We start from the raw sequence: 14,504 nt of genomic DNA, 5'->3' as shown, positions 1-14,504 counted from the left end.
CAGTATGGCGATGCCAGCAAATAGGGCCCCCTCCTCACAACAATGCAGCCGCAAACCGCACCGCTTGAGTGACACGCCATGACCTCATTTCATGACACCCCACCTCTCCCATGCTTTGGCCATGTTTGCAGACTGCCCTCACTACCATTCTCAATGCAAATCCTCCCAAAGGGCCATCCTTACTTAAAAGCTGCCGCCAAGGCCAAATAGACATTTCCTCAACACAAGGAAATGAAAAAGGTGCGTTGTGGGAAGGACAACACACCCCACTTGTCACGCTTTGGCATGTAAGAGCAGCTCACACCAAATGCCGTCATGCACAAAGGGTTTCTTGTCCCGTGTCACTCAGGGACAAGTATAAAAGACGGCCCTTTGCCTCGCATTCTCACACACTCCTCCAGACGCCTTCTCCCCTGCGACCAACAAGGTGAGTCTGAACCCCGCAACCTCCTTCCCCACCCCACCAGCCTCATCTCCCTATCTCTCCACAAACCCTCTGCCCCAAGCCTCAACAGCCCTTCCACCTCCCCACCACCATGCTTCTCATGACCCCAGGCCTCTCCACTCTCTTGGCCTCCCCCACCACCGCTCCTGACACCCCCAACACGCTCTGCATTCACAATACCCTCTCTTCCAGGGACCCTCCACACCACAGACATGTCCTGCTACGACATCTGCCGCCCCTGCGGACCCACCCCGCTGGCTAACAGCTGCAACGAGCCCTGTGTCAGGCAGTGCGAGGACTCCCACGTCGTCATCCAGCCTCCTGCCGTGCTGGTCACCCTGCCAGGACCCATCCTCAGCTCCTTCCCCCAGAACACCGCCGTTGGATCCTCCGCATCAGCTGCCGTGGGCAGCAACCTCAGTGCCCAGGGAGTGCCCATCTCTGGAGGTGGCTTCGGAGGCTTTGGCCTGGGAGGCCTGGGCTGCATCTCTGGCGGAAGAGCCTGCTACCCCTGCTAAGGACCCATGCCAACACCCCTGACAGCAGCTAACAATGCCCTGCAACCAACTTCATGGACTGAGGATGCTCTGATCTCCGTGCTCTGGGAATACCTTCCACACAAATTGCATAGCTGCTGATGGTCACTTTGCTTGCACCTCTGACCAGGGTCCTGCTGCTTGTGCGCCTTCCTTTTCATGAGTCTTCCTCAATAAAGTTCTAATGCATGCCAGCCTGACACTCCTTCTTTCTCCACCCAACACTCTACATTGGAAGGGTCCTGGACAGGCTGGAGAAGTGGGCCCATATGAAGTGCATGAGGTTGAATAATTCTAAGTGGAGTTTGCTGCACCTGGGTCAGGGCAATCCCAGACAGGAGTACAGACCGGGAGAAGAACTCATTGAGAGCAGCCCTGCAGAGAAGGACTTGGAGGTTCTGGTGGACCAAGGGCTCGACAAGACCCAGCATTGCCCTCCTGCAGCCCAGAAGGCCCACTGCATCCTGGGCTGCATCAACAGAGGTGTGACCTACAGGTCGAAGGAGGTGATTGTTCCCCTCTACTCTGCCCTCATGAGGCCCCACATGGAGTACTACCTAGAGCTTTATGGCCCATAGCACAAGATGATGTGTATCTGTTAGAGCGAGTCCAGCGGATGGCTCCAAATATGATCAGAGGGCTAGAGCACCTCCCCTATGAAGAAACATTGAGAAAGTTGGTGATGTTTATAAATATGTAAAGGATGAGTGTCAGGAGGATGGAGCCAGGCTCTTCTCGGTGACACACAGTGATAGGACAAGGGTTAATGGGTGTAAGCTAGAACACAGGAAGTCCTGCTTAAATATTAGGCAAATCTTTTTTTTTTGATGTTGAGGTTTAGAGAACACTGGAACAGGCTGCCCAGGGGGGTTGTGAAGTCTCCTTCTCTGGATACTTTCAGTACCCACCTGGACACATTTCCTTGTGACATGATTTAGGTGTTCCTGCTCTGGCAGAGGGGTTGGACTAGATGATCTTTCAAGGTCCCTTCCAATCCTTAATGTTATGTAATTCTGTGATTCTGTGATGTTCAGCTCAGAGAAGAGAAGGCTCTGGGGAGACTTCCTTGAGACCTTTCCATATTTAAAGGAGTCTTCTAAAAAAGATGGAGAAGGACTCTTCACTCATGTAGATAATGATAGGACAAGGGGGAACAGTCTTCAGCTAAAAGAGGATAGATTTAGACTAGAAATTCGGAGGAAATTCTTCACTGTGAGGGTGGTGAGGCATTGGAACAGGTTGCCAAGACAAGCTGTGGATGCACCACAGAGGTGTTAAAGGCCAGCCTGGATGGGGTCTTGGCTAACCTGATCTGGTGGGTGACATCCCTTCCTATGGCAGGGGGCTGGAGTTTGATGATCCTTAAGGTCCTTAAGGGATCCTTAAGGTCCCTTTCAAGGTGAACCGTTCTATGATTCTATGATGATTCCCACTTCACCCTGTACAAATGAAGTGGAGAGGAGGCAGCAGCCCATGCAGAGCCCCTGCACGAGCAGGCCCCCAGGACAGAGCTGCAGCCTGTGGAGAGGAGCCCACGCAGGAGCAGGGAGTTTGGGGGGAGCTGCCACCTGTGGGGGGCCTGTGCTGGAGCAGTTTGCTCCTGATATAGGGCCCCCATGGTATGGACCTGTATGGGAGCGGTTCTTGAAGAGCTGCTGCCTGTGGGAAGCCCACATGGGCTCAGTTTGGGAAGGACAGCATCCCGTGGGAGTGATGCTACGTGGAGCAGGAGCAGAGAGTGACTGTGAAGGTGCAGTGGACATGAAGCAACAGGGACCTACTGCAGCCCATGCTCCCTGTTCCCCTGTGCTACTCGGGGGGAGGAGTCATTGGTCCCAGCCAACTTGGTTTAATGAGCTGTAGGTCCTGTTTAACAAATTTGATTTTGTTTTTTGATAAGATCAATCATTTATTCTATCAAGGGAAACCAGCTGATGTAATCTTTTTGGATTTCAGTAAAGATTTTGACATAGTTTCCCATAGGATCCTAGTGTACAAAATGTCCAGCATACAGCTAGATACAAACATAATATGATGCGTGAACAATTGGCTAACGGGTAGGGCTCAAAGGGTTATGGTAAATGGGGCCACATGAAGCTGGCAGCCAGTCATCAGTGGGGTCCCCTAGGGCTCCATTTCAGGGCCAGTTCATTTCAATGTTTTTTTTAAACTATTAGGATGTAGGACTAGAAGGTGTTTTGAGCAAATTTGGCAACGATAATAAACTTGGAGGAGTTGTGGACTCTGCTGAGAGTGGAAAGGCCTTGCAGAAAGATCTGGACTGATTGGAGAGCTGGGCAATCACCAACTGCATGAAGTTTAACAAGCACTAGTGCCAGATCCTACACCTGGGAAGGGGCAACCCTGCCTATATCACCCTAGTACAGACTGGGTGATGAGATGCTGGAGAGCAGCCCCGCAGAGAGGGTTCTGGAGGTTTTGGTTGATAGCAAGTTGAAGATGAGCTAGCAATGTGCCCTGGCAGCCAGGAGGGCCAAATGTATCTTGGGGTGCATCAAGCACGACATTTCTAGTCGGTCAAGGGAAGGGATTGTCCCGCTCTGCTCTGCACTGTGCAGCCTCACCTTAAGTACTGTGTGCAGTTCTGGGCACCACAGTACAAAAAGTATGTGAAACATCAGCCAGGATGCTCAGTGTTTGCAGGTGCAGCCCTTCAGGTCCCAAGAACTCCTGCATAACCAGCCACACAGTCTTCCCAGCATCCTCATCAACAAGCTCCAGTGAGACAGCCTACAAAACACTCACCTTGGCAGATCAGGGAGTGGCATTGCAAATCCCCCACTCCTTGGAATGCAGCCATCACCACTGCGGCCTCAGGTCCACAGACACAAGCAGCATGCACACCTCCAGCTCCCCTCTGAAAGGTCCATATCGTCTGTCTCAACATCAAACACCATGCACAGCAGTAGGATTCCCCCTTTAGCTCACCCCAGAGAACTCCCCTGAACCATGGGGCCAAACCTTGTGGACAGTTTCACATCTGTCCTCTGCTTCTAATGAGGGACAGCCTTTCTCTTGTGAGTCTCTACCATGCCTCACCAGACAGCCCAAGGGACTCCCACCAAACTGCGTTAGGCCAAAGCCCTTCCTGTCAATGTGCTGGCCACAGAAAAGGGAGCATTATGGAGTTGCCAATGCAACCCTTTATGAAGCACGGCAGGGCTCCCAACACACTTAGTCTTGTCAGCACTGAGACAGGCCCGCGACTACAACACCCTGCTATGCAAACACCTCTTTGCCTCTTTGGACTGCGGCCCCAGGGACAACACAGGGAGCCCACTTGCTCCCACATACAGCCACTACGTGCAAGATGGCCACCAAGCAACCAATGTAGCACACCCAACAGGGAAAAAACAAGGGCTAAACGCAGGCTGGTGAGTTGGGATGAAGGCATGGAGGGAGTGAATGTGATGCAATCGGAAAGGCATCATACCTGGCACACTTGGGAAATCCAGACCAGCCTGCCGGGGATGCCAACAGCCAATGCCCCCTCCTCACAACAAAGCCAACAACCAAACCTCATGAGTGCCAAACCATGATGTCACTGATGACAATGAACCTCTCACATGCTTTAGATGCATCTTCTATTCGCTCTTCCATGCACCTTCAAGAACTATCCTTTGTTCTTTAGTACGCTCACTTGAAATGTACCACCAAGTTAAAAAGACACATCCTCAAAGGAGAAAATGAAAAGGGAGCATTGTGGGAATGACAACACATCCTACCTCATTACTTGCCAGGCTTTGGCATGCAAGGGCAGCTCACGCCAAATGCCATCATGCACAAAGGCTGTCTTGCCCCGTGGGCATTCAAGGACCAGCATAAAAGCCAGCCCTGCTCCTCACACTCTCACACACTCCTCCCAACGCCTTCTCTACTGCAACCAACGAGGTGAGCCTGAACCCCGATCCCCTCCCTCACCCACCCCACAAGGCCTATCTCTCCACACCCCCTCTGACCCCAGCCTCAGCAGCCAGTCCACCTCCCCTCTCTCAGGCTCCCCACAGCGCCACTCTTGGCCTTCCCACTCCCTTGGCCTCCCCCAGCAGTGCTCCACAAACCCCCAACACCCTCTGAATTCACAACACCCTGTCTTCCAGGCACCCTCCACACCACAGACATGTCCTGCTACAACCTCTGCAACCCCTGCGGACCCACCCCGCTGGCTAACAGCTGCAACGAGCCCTGTGTCAGGCAGTGCGAGGACTCCCACGTCGCCATCCAGCCTTCCACCGTGGTGGTCACCCTGCCAGGACCCATCCTCAGCTCCTTCCCCCAGAACACCGCCGTTGGATCCTCCGCATCCGCTGCCGTGGGCAGCAACCTCAGCGCCCAGGGAGTGCCCGTCTCTGGAGGCGGCTTTGGGGGCTTTGGCCTGGGAGGCCTGGGAGGCTATGGCTTTGGAGGCCTGGGCTGCTTCTCTGGCAGAAGAGCCTGCTACCCCTGCTAAGGACCCACTCCAACACCCCTGACAGCAGCTAACAATGCCCTGCAACCAACTTCATCGACTGAGGATGCTCTGATCTCCATGCTCTGGGAATACCTTCCACACAAAATGCACAGCTGCTGATGGTCACTCTGCTTGCACCTCTGACCAGGGCCCTGCTGCTTGTGCTCCTTCCTTTTCATGAGTCTTCCTCAATAAAGTTCTAATGCATGCCAGCCTGACACTCCTCCTTTCTTCACACAATGCTCTTCATTCAAAGGGACATGGACGGGCTGGAGAAGCAGGCCCATGTGAACCACATGAGGTTCCACAAGTCCAAGTGCAAGGTGCTCCAACTGGGTTGGGGCTATCCCAGACAGGAGTACAGACTGGGAGAAGAACTCATTGAGAGCTGCCCTGCAGAGAAGGACTTGGGTTGTTCTGGGGGACCAAAGGCTCAACAGGACCCAGCAGTGCACACCTGCAGCCCAGAAGGCCAACTGCATCCTGGGCTGCATCAACAGAGGTGTGACCTGCAGGTCAAGTGAGTTGATTGTCCCGCTCTACTCTGCCCTTGTGTACTGTGTCTGGCTGGGATGTTACCTTTCCCTGCAGCAGCCCATACAGTGCTGTGCTCTGCACTTGTAGCTAGAACAGCAGAGTTATTACACCAGTGCTGTGTCTACTGCGGAGCAGTGCTGGCACATCAGGACGGTCTCTAACCCTCCTAGGGGGTGGGCAAAAAAGTGAGAAGAGAAACATCACCAGGGCAGCTGATTTAAACCAGCCAAAGGGACATTCCATAGCATGTGGTGTCACACTCAACAATAAAAGGTGGAAACAGAAGAGGGGAGGGCTGGGCTCTCATTGTGAAAACGTCGATCCTCCTACTGAAAATAGGCTACGTACGTTGAGGCCCTGCTTCAAGGATGTCTTAAGAGGAGCGGCTGAGGGAGCTGGGATTGTTCAGCCTGGAGAATAGGAGGCTCAGGGGTGACCTTATTGCTCTCTATAGGTACATTAAAGTAGGCTGTAGTGAGGTGAGGATTGGTCTATTCTCCCTGTCTGGTGACAGAACGAGGGAGAATGGGCTAACATTGCTCCAGGGAAGGTTTAGGTTGGATATTAGGAAAAACTTCTTTACCAAAAGGGTTGTCAGGCATTGGAATGGGCAGCCCTGGTTGAGTCACCATCCCTGGAGGTCTTTAAAAGACATTTAGATGTAGAGCTTAGTGATGTGGTTTAGTGGAGGACTTGTCAGTGTTAGGTCAGAGGTTGGACTAGGTGATCTTGAGGTCTCTTCCAACCTAGACAATTCTGTGATTCTATGATGCTGTGATATATGTGCCCAACTAAAGCCTTGGGCACTCTAAGGCTCTTCTGATTATGCCCTCTTAAACAATCTCCTCATGTCAGCACAACTTGACCTGCTTTCTTCTGCAACATGATCCTACGCCTTCACAACAAACACTATCACAGAGTCATATATGTAGAATGTCAGTCACTTCTACATAGAAGACTCTGCAGATGGTCACATCGGATGTGTTCTTTATAAATCCATGATTATTGAATTTATGATTGATGCTCCAAAGGCCTTGGCTGCTTCTCCAGCAGAAGACACTGCTACACCTGCGAAGGACCCACACCAACATCCCTGACTGAAGCCTTCAAGACTGTGCAAGCCACTTCTCAGAGTGAGGATGCATCTCTGTGCTGTTCGTGGTGCATGGGTTCACCAGCCACAGTTCTACTTCTCATGGTACTCCACACACAAGCAGGAAAGGGGGCCAGTCCGTGCTGCATGGTAACATGGCTGATTAACAGTCTACTCTCATTTCCTTCTACTCCTACCACCATCTTCCATGTCCAGTACTCTCCACTGCAATGACGTGCTCGCAGCCACAAACCCACCCAGCCCCTTCCATGTCTTGATTCTGTTGCAGTGCAGGAAGACCCTGGGGCTCTGGGAAAATCTGCTCTACAATGGGACACAGCCTGACTACTTGCACTACTCGCAGCACAGAACAGGCCCCTTCTACTCTCACACCTTTGCACTCTTTTTTCACAACAAAGTTCTTGTTTCAACAAAGTTCATCAGCCTGTGATGTCTTCTCTTCCTTTCTGCTCCCAACACTCCTTCAACTTCACTCAAAATAAAGCAAGGATCAGCAGGCTGGCTGGGCCCAAGGCTGTTGGTGTTCAAGAAGGATCTGGACAGCACCCTTACATATATATCCTTGTTTTTAAAGACGATTGTCATGGGTTTGACAGGTGGACCACTTAGCAGACAAATAATTGGCTGGATGAGCACATTCAAGGAGTTGTGGGCAACAGCTCAATGCTCGTATAGAGACCTGGGAGGATTGCTTTCTCTCAGGATTTTGTCCTGGGACCAGTTTTATTTGACCTCTTTGTCACTGATATGCACGGTGGTATTGAGCAGGCACTCAGCAAGTTTGCTTAGCCATTTATAACACTCCAGTAACTAAAACAGGCCTACAGGAATCTTAGAATAAACATGCCTTCGCACTGAAAACATTCAATCATTTAATGATTCTTACACACACATTCAAGAACTATTTTTTGGCCTTTAATACTGACACTTGAAATGCACTGCCATGATAATTGGCCATGTCCTGAATAGCAGGACCCAAAAAGGGAACATCTGAGGTAAGAAAACACACCCCACTTCATTACTCAACTTACTGTCAACTAGAAGACACAGATCCCTTTCTGTGGGGCAGCTCCCCAGTACCTCATCCCCCAGTCTGTACATATACTGGGACAGGTTACCCTGCCCCAGGTGCAGAATCTGGTACTTACTCTTCTTAAACTTCGTATGACTGGTGATTGCACAGCCCTGTGGTCTGTCAAGAACTCTTTGCACAACCTCCCCACCCTTGAGGGAGACAACAGCAACGCCTTATTTCACATCATCTGTAAACTTACTTAGCACTCTTTTGAGTCCTGTATCCAGACCATGTGCAAAAACATCAAAGAAAACTGGGTCGAAAATGGAGTCCTGGGAATCACGACTAGTGACTGGGAGCAAGCGTGATGAACCCCCCTTTACTACAACCCCTTGAACTTGACCAGTTAGCCAACAGTCCACCAACTGTGTTATGTATTTATCTACCTGCATGCCAGACATTTTGTCCAGGGGGATGTTGTGAGAAACAGGATCAAAAGGTATGCTGAAATCCAAAGAAATTGCATCTACTGCCTTCCTTTGGTCTATTAGACGGGTAACCTTGTCATAAAAGGAAGTGGCTGCATCTCATGCCCAGAGCATGCAGGAAGCCCCCCCTCGCAACAGAGCCGCAATCACACCACATGAGAGCAGCACCATGAGCTCACTGAAAACACCGCTCCTCTCCTATGCTTGGGTCACGTCTTCTGCCCGCTTTGACATGCACCTTCAAGAGCAATCCTTTGGCCTCTAATAATTACTTTGACGTAAAAGGTGCCACCATTGCCAAATGGACATGTCCTCCAGAGAAGGATATGAAAATTGAGTGTTGCAGGATCAAAAACATGCCCCACCTCATTACTTGCCAGGCTTTGGAATGCAAGAGCAGGTCATGCCAAATGCTGTCATGCGCAAAGGCTCTCTTGCCCCGTGGGCACTCAAGGACCAGCATAAAAGCCATCCCTGCTCTTCGCACCCTCACACACTCCTCCCAACACCTTCTCCCCTGTGACCAACAAGGTGAGTCTGAACCTCTCTCCCCTCCTTCACCCACCCCACTAGGCCTATCTCTCCACACGCCCGCTGCCCCCAGCCTCAGCAGCCCTTCTGCCACCACTAAGCCATGCTTCCCATAACGCCAGGCCACCCCACTCCCTTGGCCTCCCCCAGAACCACTCCTCATGTACCGAACACCCACTGCCTCACCAACACCCTCTCTTCCAGGCACCCTCCACAACACAGACATGTCCTGCTCCAACATCTGCCGCCCCTGCGGACCCACCCCGCTGGCTAACAGCTGCAACGAGCCCTGTGTCAGGCAGTGCGAGGACTCCCACGTCGTCATCCAGCCTTCCACCGTGGTGGTCACCCTGCCAGGACCCATCCTCAGCTCCTTCCCCCAGAACACCGCCGTTGGATCCTCCGCATCAGCTGCCGTGGGCAGCAACCTCAGCGCCCAGGGAGTGCCCGTCTCTGGAGGCGGCTTCGGAGGCTTTGGCCTGGGGGGCTTGGGAGGCTATGGCTTGGGAGGCCTGGGCTGCATCTCTGGCAGAAGAGCCTGCTACCCCTGCTAAGGACCCATGCCAACACCCCTGACAGCAGCCTCCAACACTGTGCCCGCCAGCTCTCGTCCTGAAGACTCTCCTCAGTGTTATTCATGGCACACGGGCTGACCAGTGGCGGCTCATCATTCCATGACACAACAAAACAAGCAAGCAAGGAAGGGGCCATTCCATGCTGTCAGGAAACATGGCCAACATACCTCCTTCTTTCTTCTTCTTTCTCCTTTCCATAGCACCACCACCTACGGCCGCTACTCTCTGCTGCTATAACTGGTTCATAAGCCAAATGACACCATGGATTGACACCCTCTCTGCTACTCTCCTCAATAGGACAGGATGTTCTCAGTGCTCTGGGGAAATTTGCTGTAGACGAGGGAGAGCAGCTGGTGGTCACTCTAATAGCACCTCATACCCTGGCTCTTGTATTGTTGCTCCTTCCTTTTTTTTTTTTTTTCCCTCAATAAAATTGATCTGCATCCCATCCTGACATTTGTTGTCTTTCTTTTTTCAACCCAAAGCTCTTTCCAGTTCACCTACTACCAACGCTTTGCTCAAGAGGCCATTGGGTGGGGTTGTAAAGGCCCACTGAACCTCCCCTCTCAAGGATGTCATCATCAACAACACAGGTGGGCACCAGCTGGTTTTCCAGCCCATCATCAATACATATGGATGACCACACTAAGGGCTGGGCACATGGAAATAGATTTCACACTGCTTTAATAGAGCAGCAATTTGAGATTTATTTTATATTTTTAGGTATAGTTGGTATGATTTTTAACAGCTCTTAATCAACCTTTGATCATCTGAGAATTTAACAGAATTATTTTAATGGGATTTGCTACAATAGAAACAGTGACTTAAAGGCACAAGAATGGCAAGGTTCAGCTGCGACTTACTATAGGGTTCTAGGGGGTATTTAAATTCAGTCATGCGCTTCCAAAATACCCCCTGGAGTGAATTACTCAACCTAATTCCTTGTTGGTGTTTGTCTGCATCTGACTCTTCAAGGGGTCAGCCCTTAGATGCACTTCCCTTCAGGGGTATGCTGTGAGGCGTGCCCATTGTCCTGGCACCAGGCAGTAACTGAATTTAGTCTGGTTCCCTTGTATTTGTTCCCGTCCATCCAGGATTTAGAACATGGAAGACATTCAGCCTGAGCAGCCTTCTCTGTGGGGTTGAAAACGCGCAGCTCTTTCAACTTCTCCTCATATCAAAGAAGCTCCAGGCCCTTCAGCATCTTGGTAGCAATGCACTGGAATTGCTCCAGCCTGTCTGCTTCCATCTTCCTCTGGGGCACCTCAAACTGGACAAAGGACTCCACAAGGAGCCTCACCAGTGCTGAGGAGAGATGACGGAGCACCTTCCTCAATTTGCTGGCAACGCTCTTCCCCATGCCCTCCTGGAGCCTGGCGGCCTCTTTTGCCTCAAGACTGCATTGCTGACTCAAGGTTCTGCTCTCTAAGGCTGCCTGCCACTATAAGTCTGGTTACATTCAATGTATCTTGAATTATCACGATCATGGATCTACACTTAATGCAATAAGCATTATAAGCACAATTACACAATCATGATCACAGATTCACAAATAAGAGAATACACTTTCAGTCTAGTAAATTAGAAGCAACAGGAGTACAAGTTCTTGTTCACCAAAAGGCCATGCTTTGGTTATCAGTTTGAGCCAGAGCTGCCCATGCTGTCTGTCAGTTCCACAATACCATCTGGTTCCTGATCCCGGAAGGGACGTCACAGAGCCTGGCCACAGTGCCTTTGCTCTGCTCCACACTCCATACTGTGTTTTTTAGACTCAGTACACCAAGATTCCCGGGTGTTACAGATACCCAGGCTTTGTTGCCAAAGACAATACCACGTAAGTACTTCATTGCGTATCCTCCGCATCTGAGCCTTAAAGTTTCCTCAACACTGAACCATCACTTAAGAAGTGGTCAACTGTTTAGCTTCACCAAGTAACCTCTGCCAATTATTCTATTCTAAATGTCAAATACATGTCTCTCCATTTTAGTGAGACATCAGTCTCACTAAACTCTCAACTAACTTCTCAAGACAAGCTAGCCATTGTGCACAACACTTGGCATGTGACCATGCAGGCATTTCCTTATCTGCTGAGTGGCCACTCATGTCTTTCCACGGTAGTGAGAAGGAGCTATATAAGAGCATTGTCCAAACACTTCTTGAACACCAAGAGGCTTGGGCTCTGATGGCTACCTGAGCCCTGTTTTTTCTTTTTTTGTCGGGAGAAGTTGGAAAAGACTTGGGAGAAGACAGGAAGAGGAGGAATCTCAGGATGCAGATTGATTTTATTGAGGAAAACATGAAACTGAGGGAGCTGCAGCCGGTGAGCCCGTGTGCCATGAGCAGCACTGAGGTGCATCCTCAGTCTGAGAGCTGGCGGGCACGGTGTTGGAGGCTGCTGTCAGGGGTGTTGGCCTGGGTCCTTAGCAGGGGTAGCAGGCTCTTCTGCCAGAGAAGCAGCCCAGGCCTCCGAAACCATAGCCTCCAAGGCCAAAGCCTCCGAAGCCGCCTCCAGAGACAGGCACTCCCTGGGCGCTGAGGTTGCTGCCCACGGCAGCTGATGCGGAGGATCCAACGGCGGTGTTCTGGGGGAAGGAGCTGAGGATGGGTCCTGGCAGGGTGACCAGCACAGCAGGAGGCTGGATGATGACGCGGGAGTCCTCACACTGCCTGACACAGGGCTCGTTGCAGCTGTTAGCGAGTGGGGTGGGTCCGCAGGGGTTGCAGAGGTTGTAGCAGGACATGTCTATGTTGTGGAGGGTGCCTGGAAGAGAGGGTGTTGGGAAGGTGGAGGGAGTTGTGGGTGTGTGGAGCGGTGGTGGGGGAGGCCAAGGGAGTAGGGAGGCCTTGGGTAGTGTGGAGCATGGCTTTGGGGAGGCAGAAAGGCTGCTTAGGCTGGGGCGAGCGGCCGCGTGGGGTGATAAGGCTGGTCAGGTGGGCAAAGGATGGGAGTAGGGTTCAGGCTCACCTTGTTGGGCGCAGGGGAGAAGGTGTCGGGAGGATTGTGTGAGGGTGCTACGCACAGGGACGGCTTTTATGCTGGTCCTTGAGTGCCTTTGGGGCAAGAAACTCTTTGCGCATGACAGCATTTAGCATGAGCTGCTCTTACATGCCTAATCCTGGCAAGTAATGAGGTGGGGTGTGTTGTCCTTCCCACAACGCTCTGGTGTCCTTTTCTCCTGTTGAGGATGTGTCTTTGTGGCCGTGGCGGCAGCTTTTTAGTGAGAGTGGCTCTTTGGGTGGATTTGCATGGAGCGTGCGTTTGAGGGCAGTCGGCAGACGCGGCCAAAGCATGGGAGAGGTGGAGTGTCATCAAGTGAGGTCATGGCATGTCACTCGTGCGGTGCTGTTTGCGGCTGCATTGTTGTGAGGAGGGGGCCCTATTTGCTGGCATCGCCATACTGCAGGCTGGTCTGGGCTTCCCAAATGTGCTGGGCACGAGGCACTGGTACTGGTATCACACTCACTCCCTCCTTGCAATCCTGCCCACTCCCTATGCTTGTGTTTATTCCTTGTCTTTCAGATTGCATGTGATTCATCAGTCGGTGGCTTGTTGGCCTTTGTGCTTGGAAGGTCCTTTTGTGGGAGAAGGGAGGCTGCATGTTTTCTTCTTGTGGCAGCGTGGGGGTGGTAGTTTGAGCATGCGGGGGAGAGGTGTTTGAGACAGCAGGACGTTGTCCTCTCAGGCCTGGTTGAGAGCTTGCAAGCCCTGAGCTGAGGGGCAGTGCTTTGTCAGGGAGACTGAGGCAGAGCTTTTGGGGTCTTGTTCAGTGCTGAGCGTCCAAGGGTGAGACCCTTTTACTGCCTGGGTTTGATGGTCAGACGCAGGGTTTGGACCCTACAGCGGACAATTTGAGGCATGCATGGTGCGCAGGGCCACAGCCGTGAGCCCCTCCTGGCTTGGTGGTCCTGGCATGGCTGTTGAGTAGAAAGGCCTCTCCCCATTCGGCTGAGGTGTATTTGGCTTGCTGCTGAAGTGAGTAGTGTTGGTTGCTTAGGAAGATGAAGCAAGGTAGGAAGGGGGGCTGTGCAACTGGGTGTGCCATGGTCCGTGAGGCCTACTGCATTGAAGGCACGAATGCAGAGGGCAGGTGTGATGTCCTTGCAAGGCCACTACTATTTCTCTTTGTAGAGAAATAGTAGTACTGGTGAGTAGGAGAGGCTCCTGAAGGCTGGAAGAGACTCGCCCCGCTCCTGTGTTCAAGAAGGTGAACAAGAAAGGTGTGTGCAACCAGAGGCTGGTAGGCCTGACTTCAGCCGCTGGGAAGGGAAATTGTCCCAGAAAGCGTTGTTGAGCAGACGAAGAACCAGAATGTGATGGGCAGTAGTCAGCAAGGATTTACATAGGGAAAGTCACGCGGGAACCTCCTCAGCCTCTTCTACGTTGAAGTGACCAGCTTGGTGGATGAGGAAAAAGCAGTGGCTGATGCTGAACTTTAGGAAAGCCTGTATGTAGTAAGGGCTTTCTTTAGCACTTGTTCCCATGACACGCTCATAGAAAAGCAAACAAAGTATGGGTTAGAAAAAGGTACGCTGAGGTGGGCTGAGAAATGGCCAATTGCTTGGGTGCAGAGGCTTGTGCTGAATGGCACAGAGCGGTGTTGGAGGCAAGGCCTTATCGGTGTGTGCCAGGGCTCAGCAGTGAGGTCAGCAGTGTTCAATATCCTCATTAGTGAGGTGGGTGATGGGATGTAGTCACCCCGCAGGATGTCTGCAGATGACCCGAGACAGGGAGGAGCGACTGATGCACGTGATGAACGTGGCACCATTCAGAATGATGTGCAGAGGCTGGAGA

At 51.8% G+C, this 14,504-nt stretch overlaps 4 protein-coding genes across 4 annotated transcripts; 3 read left to right on the top strand and 1 right to left on the bottom strand.

Moving 5' to 3' along the window:
• The first annotated feature begins 657 nt into the window (after positions 1 to 657).
• On the top strand, positions 658 to 963 carry LOC137851887 (feather keratin 2-like). Its single transcript, XM_068672985.1, has one exon. It carries the CDS (start codon positions 658 to 660, stop codon positions 961 to 963), a length of 306 nt encoding a protein of 101 aa, XP_068529086.1.
• Positions 964 to 5,122: 4,159 nt separating this feature from the next.
• LOC137851592 (feather beta keratin-like) lies at positions 5,123 to 5,452 on the top strand. Its single transcript, XM_068672837.1, has one exon. It carries the CDS (start codon positions 5,123 to 5,125, stop codon positions 5,450 to 5,452), a length of 330 nt encoding a protein of 109 aa, XP_068528938.1.
• Positions 5,453 to 5,691: 239 nt separating this feature from the next.
• On the top strand, positions 5,692 to 9,691 carry LOC137851591 (feather keratin-like). Its single transcript, XM_068672836.1, has 2 exons — positions 5,692 to 5,788; positions 9,342 to 9,691. Exons 1-2 carry the CDS (start codon positions 5,692 to 5,694, stop codon positions 9,689 to 9,691), a joined length of 447 nt encoding a protein of 148 aa, XP_068528937.1.
• Positions 9,692 to 12,132: 2,441 nt separating this feature from the next.
• On the bottom strand, positions 12,133 to 12,453 carry LOC137851886 (feather beta keratin-like). Its single transcript, XM_068672984.1, has one exon. The coding sequence runs from the start codon at positions 12,451 to 12,453 to the stop codon at positions 12,133 to 12,135; it is 321 nt and encodes a 106-aa protein (XP_068529085.1).
• Between the last annotated feature and the right edge of the window lie 2,051 nt (positions 12,454 to 14,504).

Source organism: Anas acuta, chromosome 2 (genome assembly GCF_963932015.1).
Source record: "Anas acuta chromosome 2, bAnaAcu1.1, whole genome shotgun sequence".
In the NCBI taxonomy this organism is placed as follows: Eukaryota; Metazoa; Chordata; class Aves; order Anseriformes; family Anatidae; genus Anas; species Anas acuta.
The sequence above is the reverse complement of the archived record's forward strand: the minus strand, read 5'-3'. Positions and strand labels throughout refer to the sequence as shown.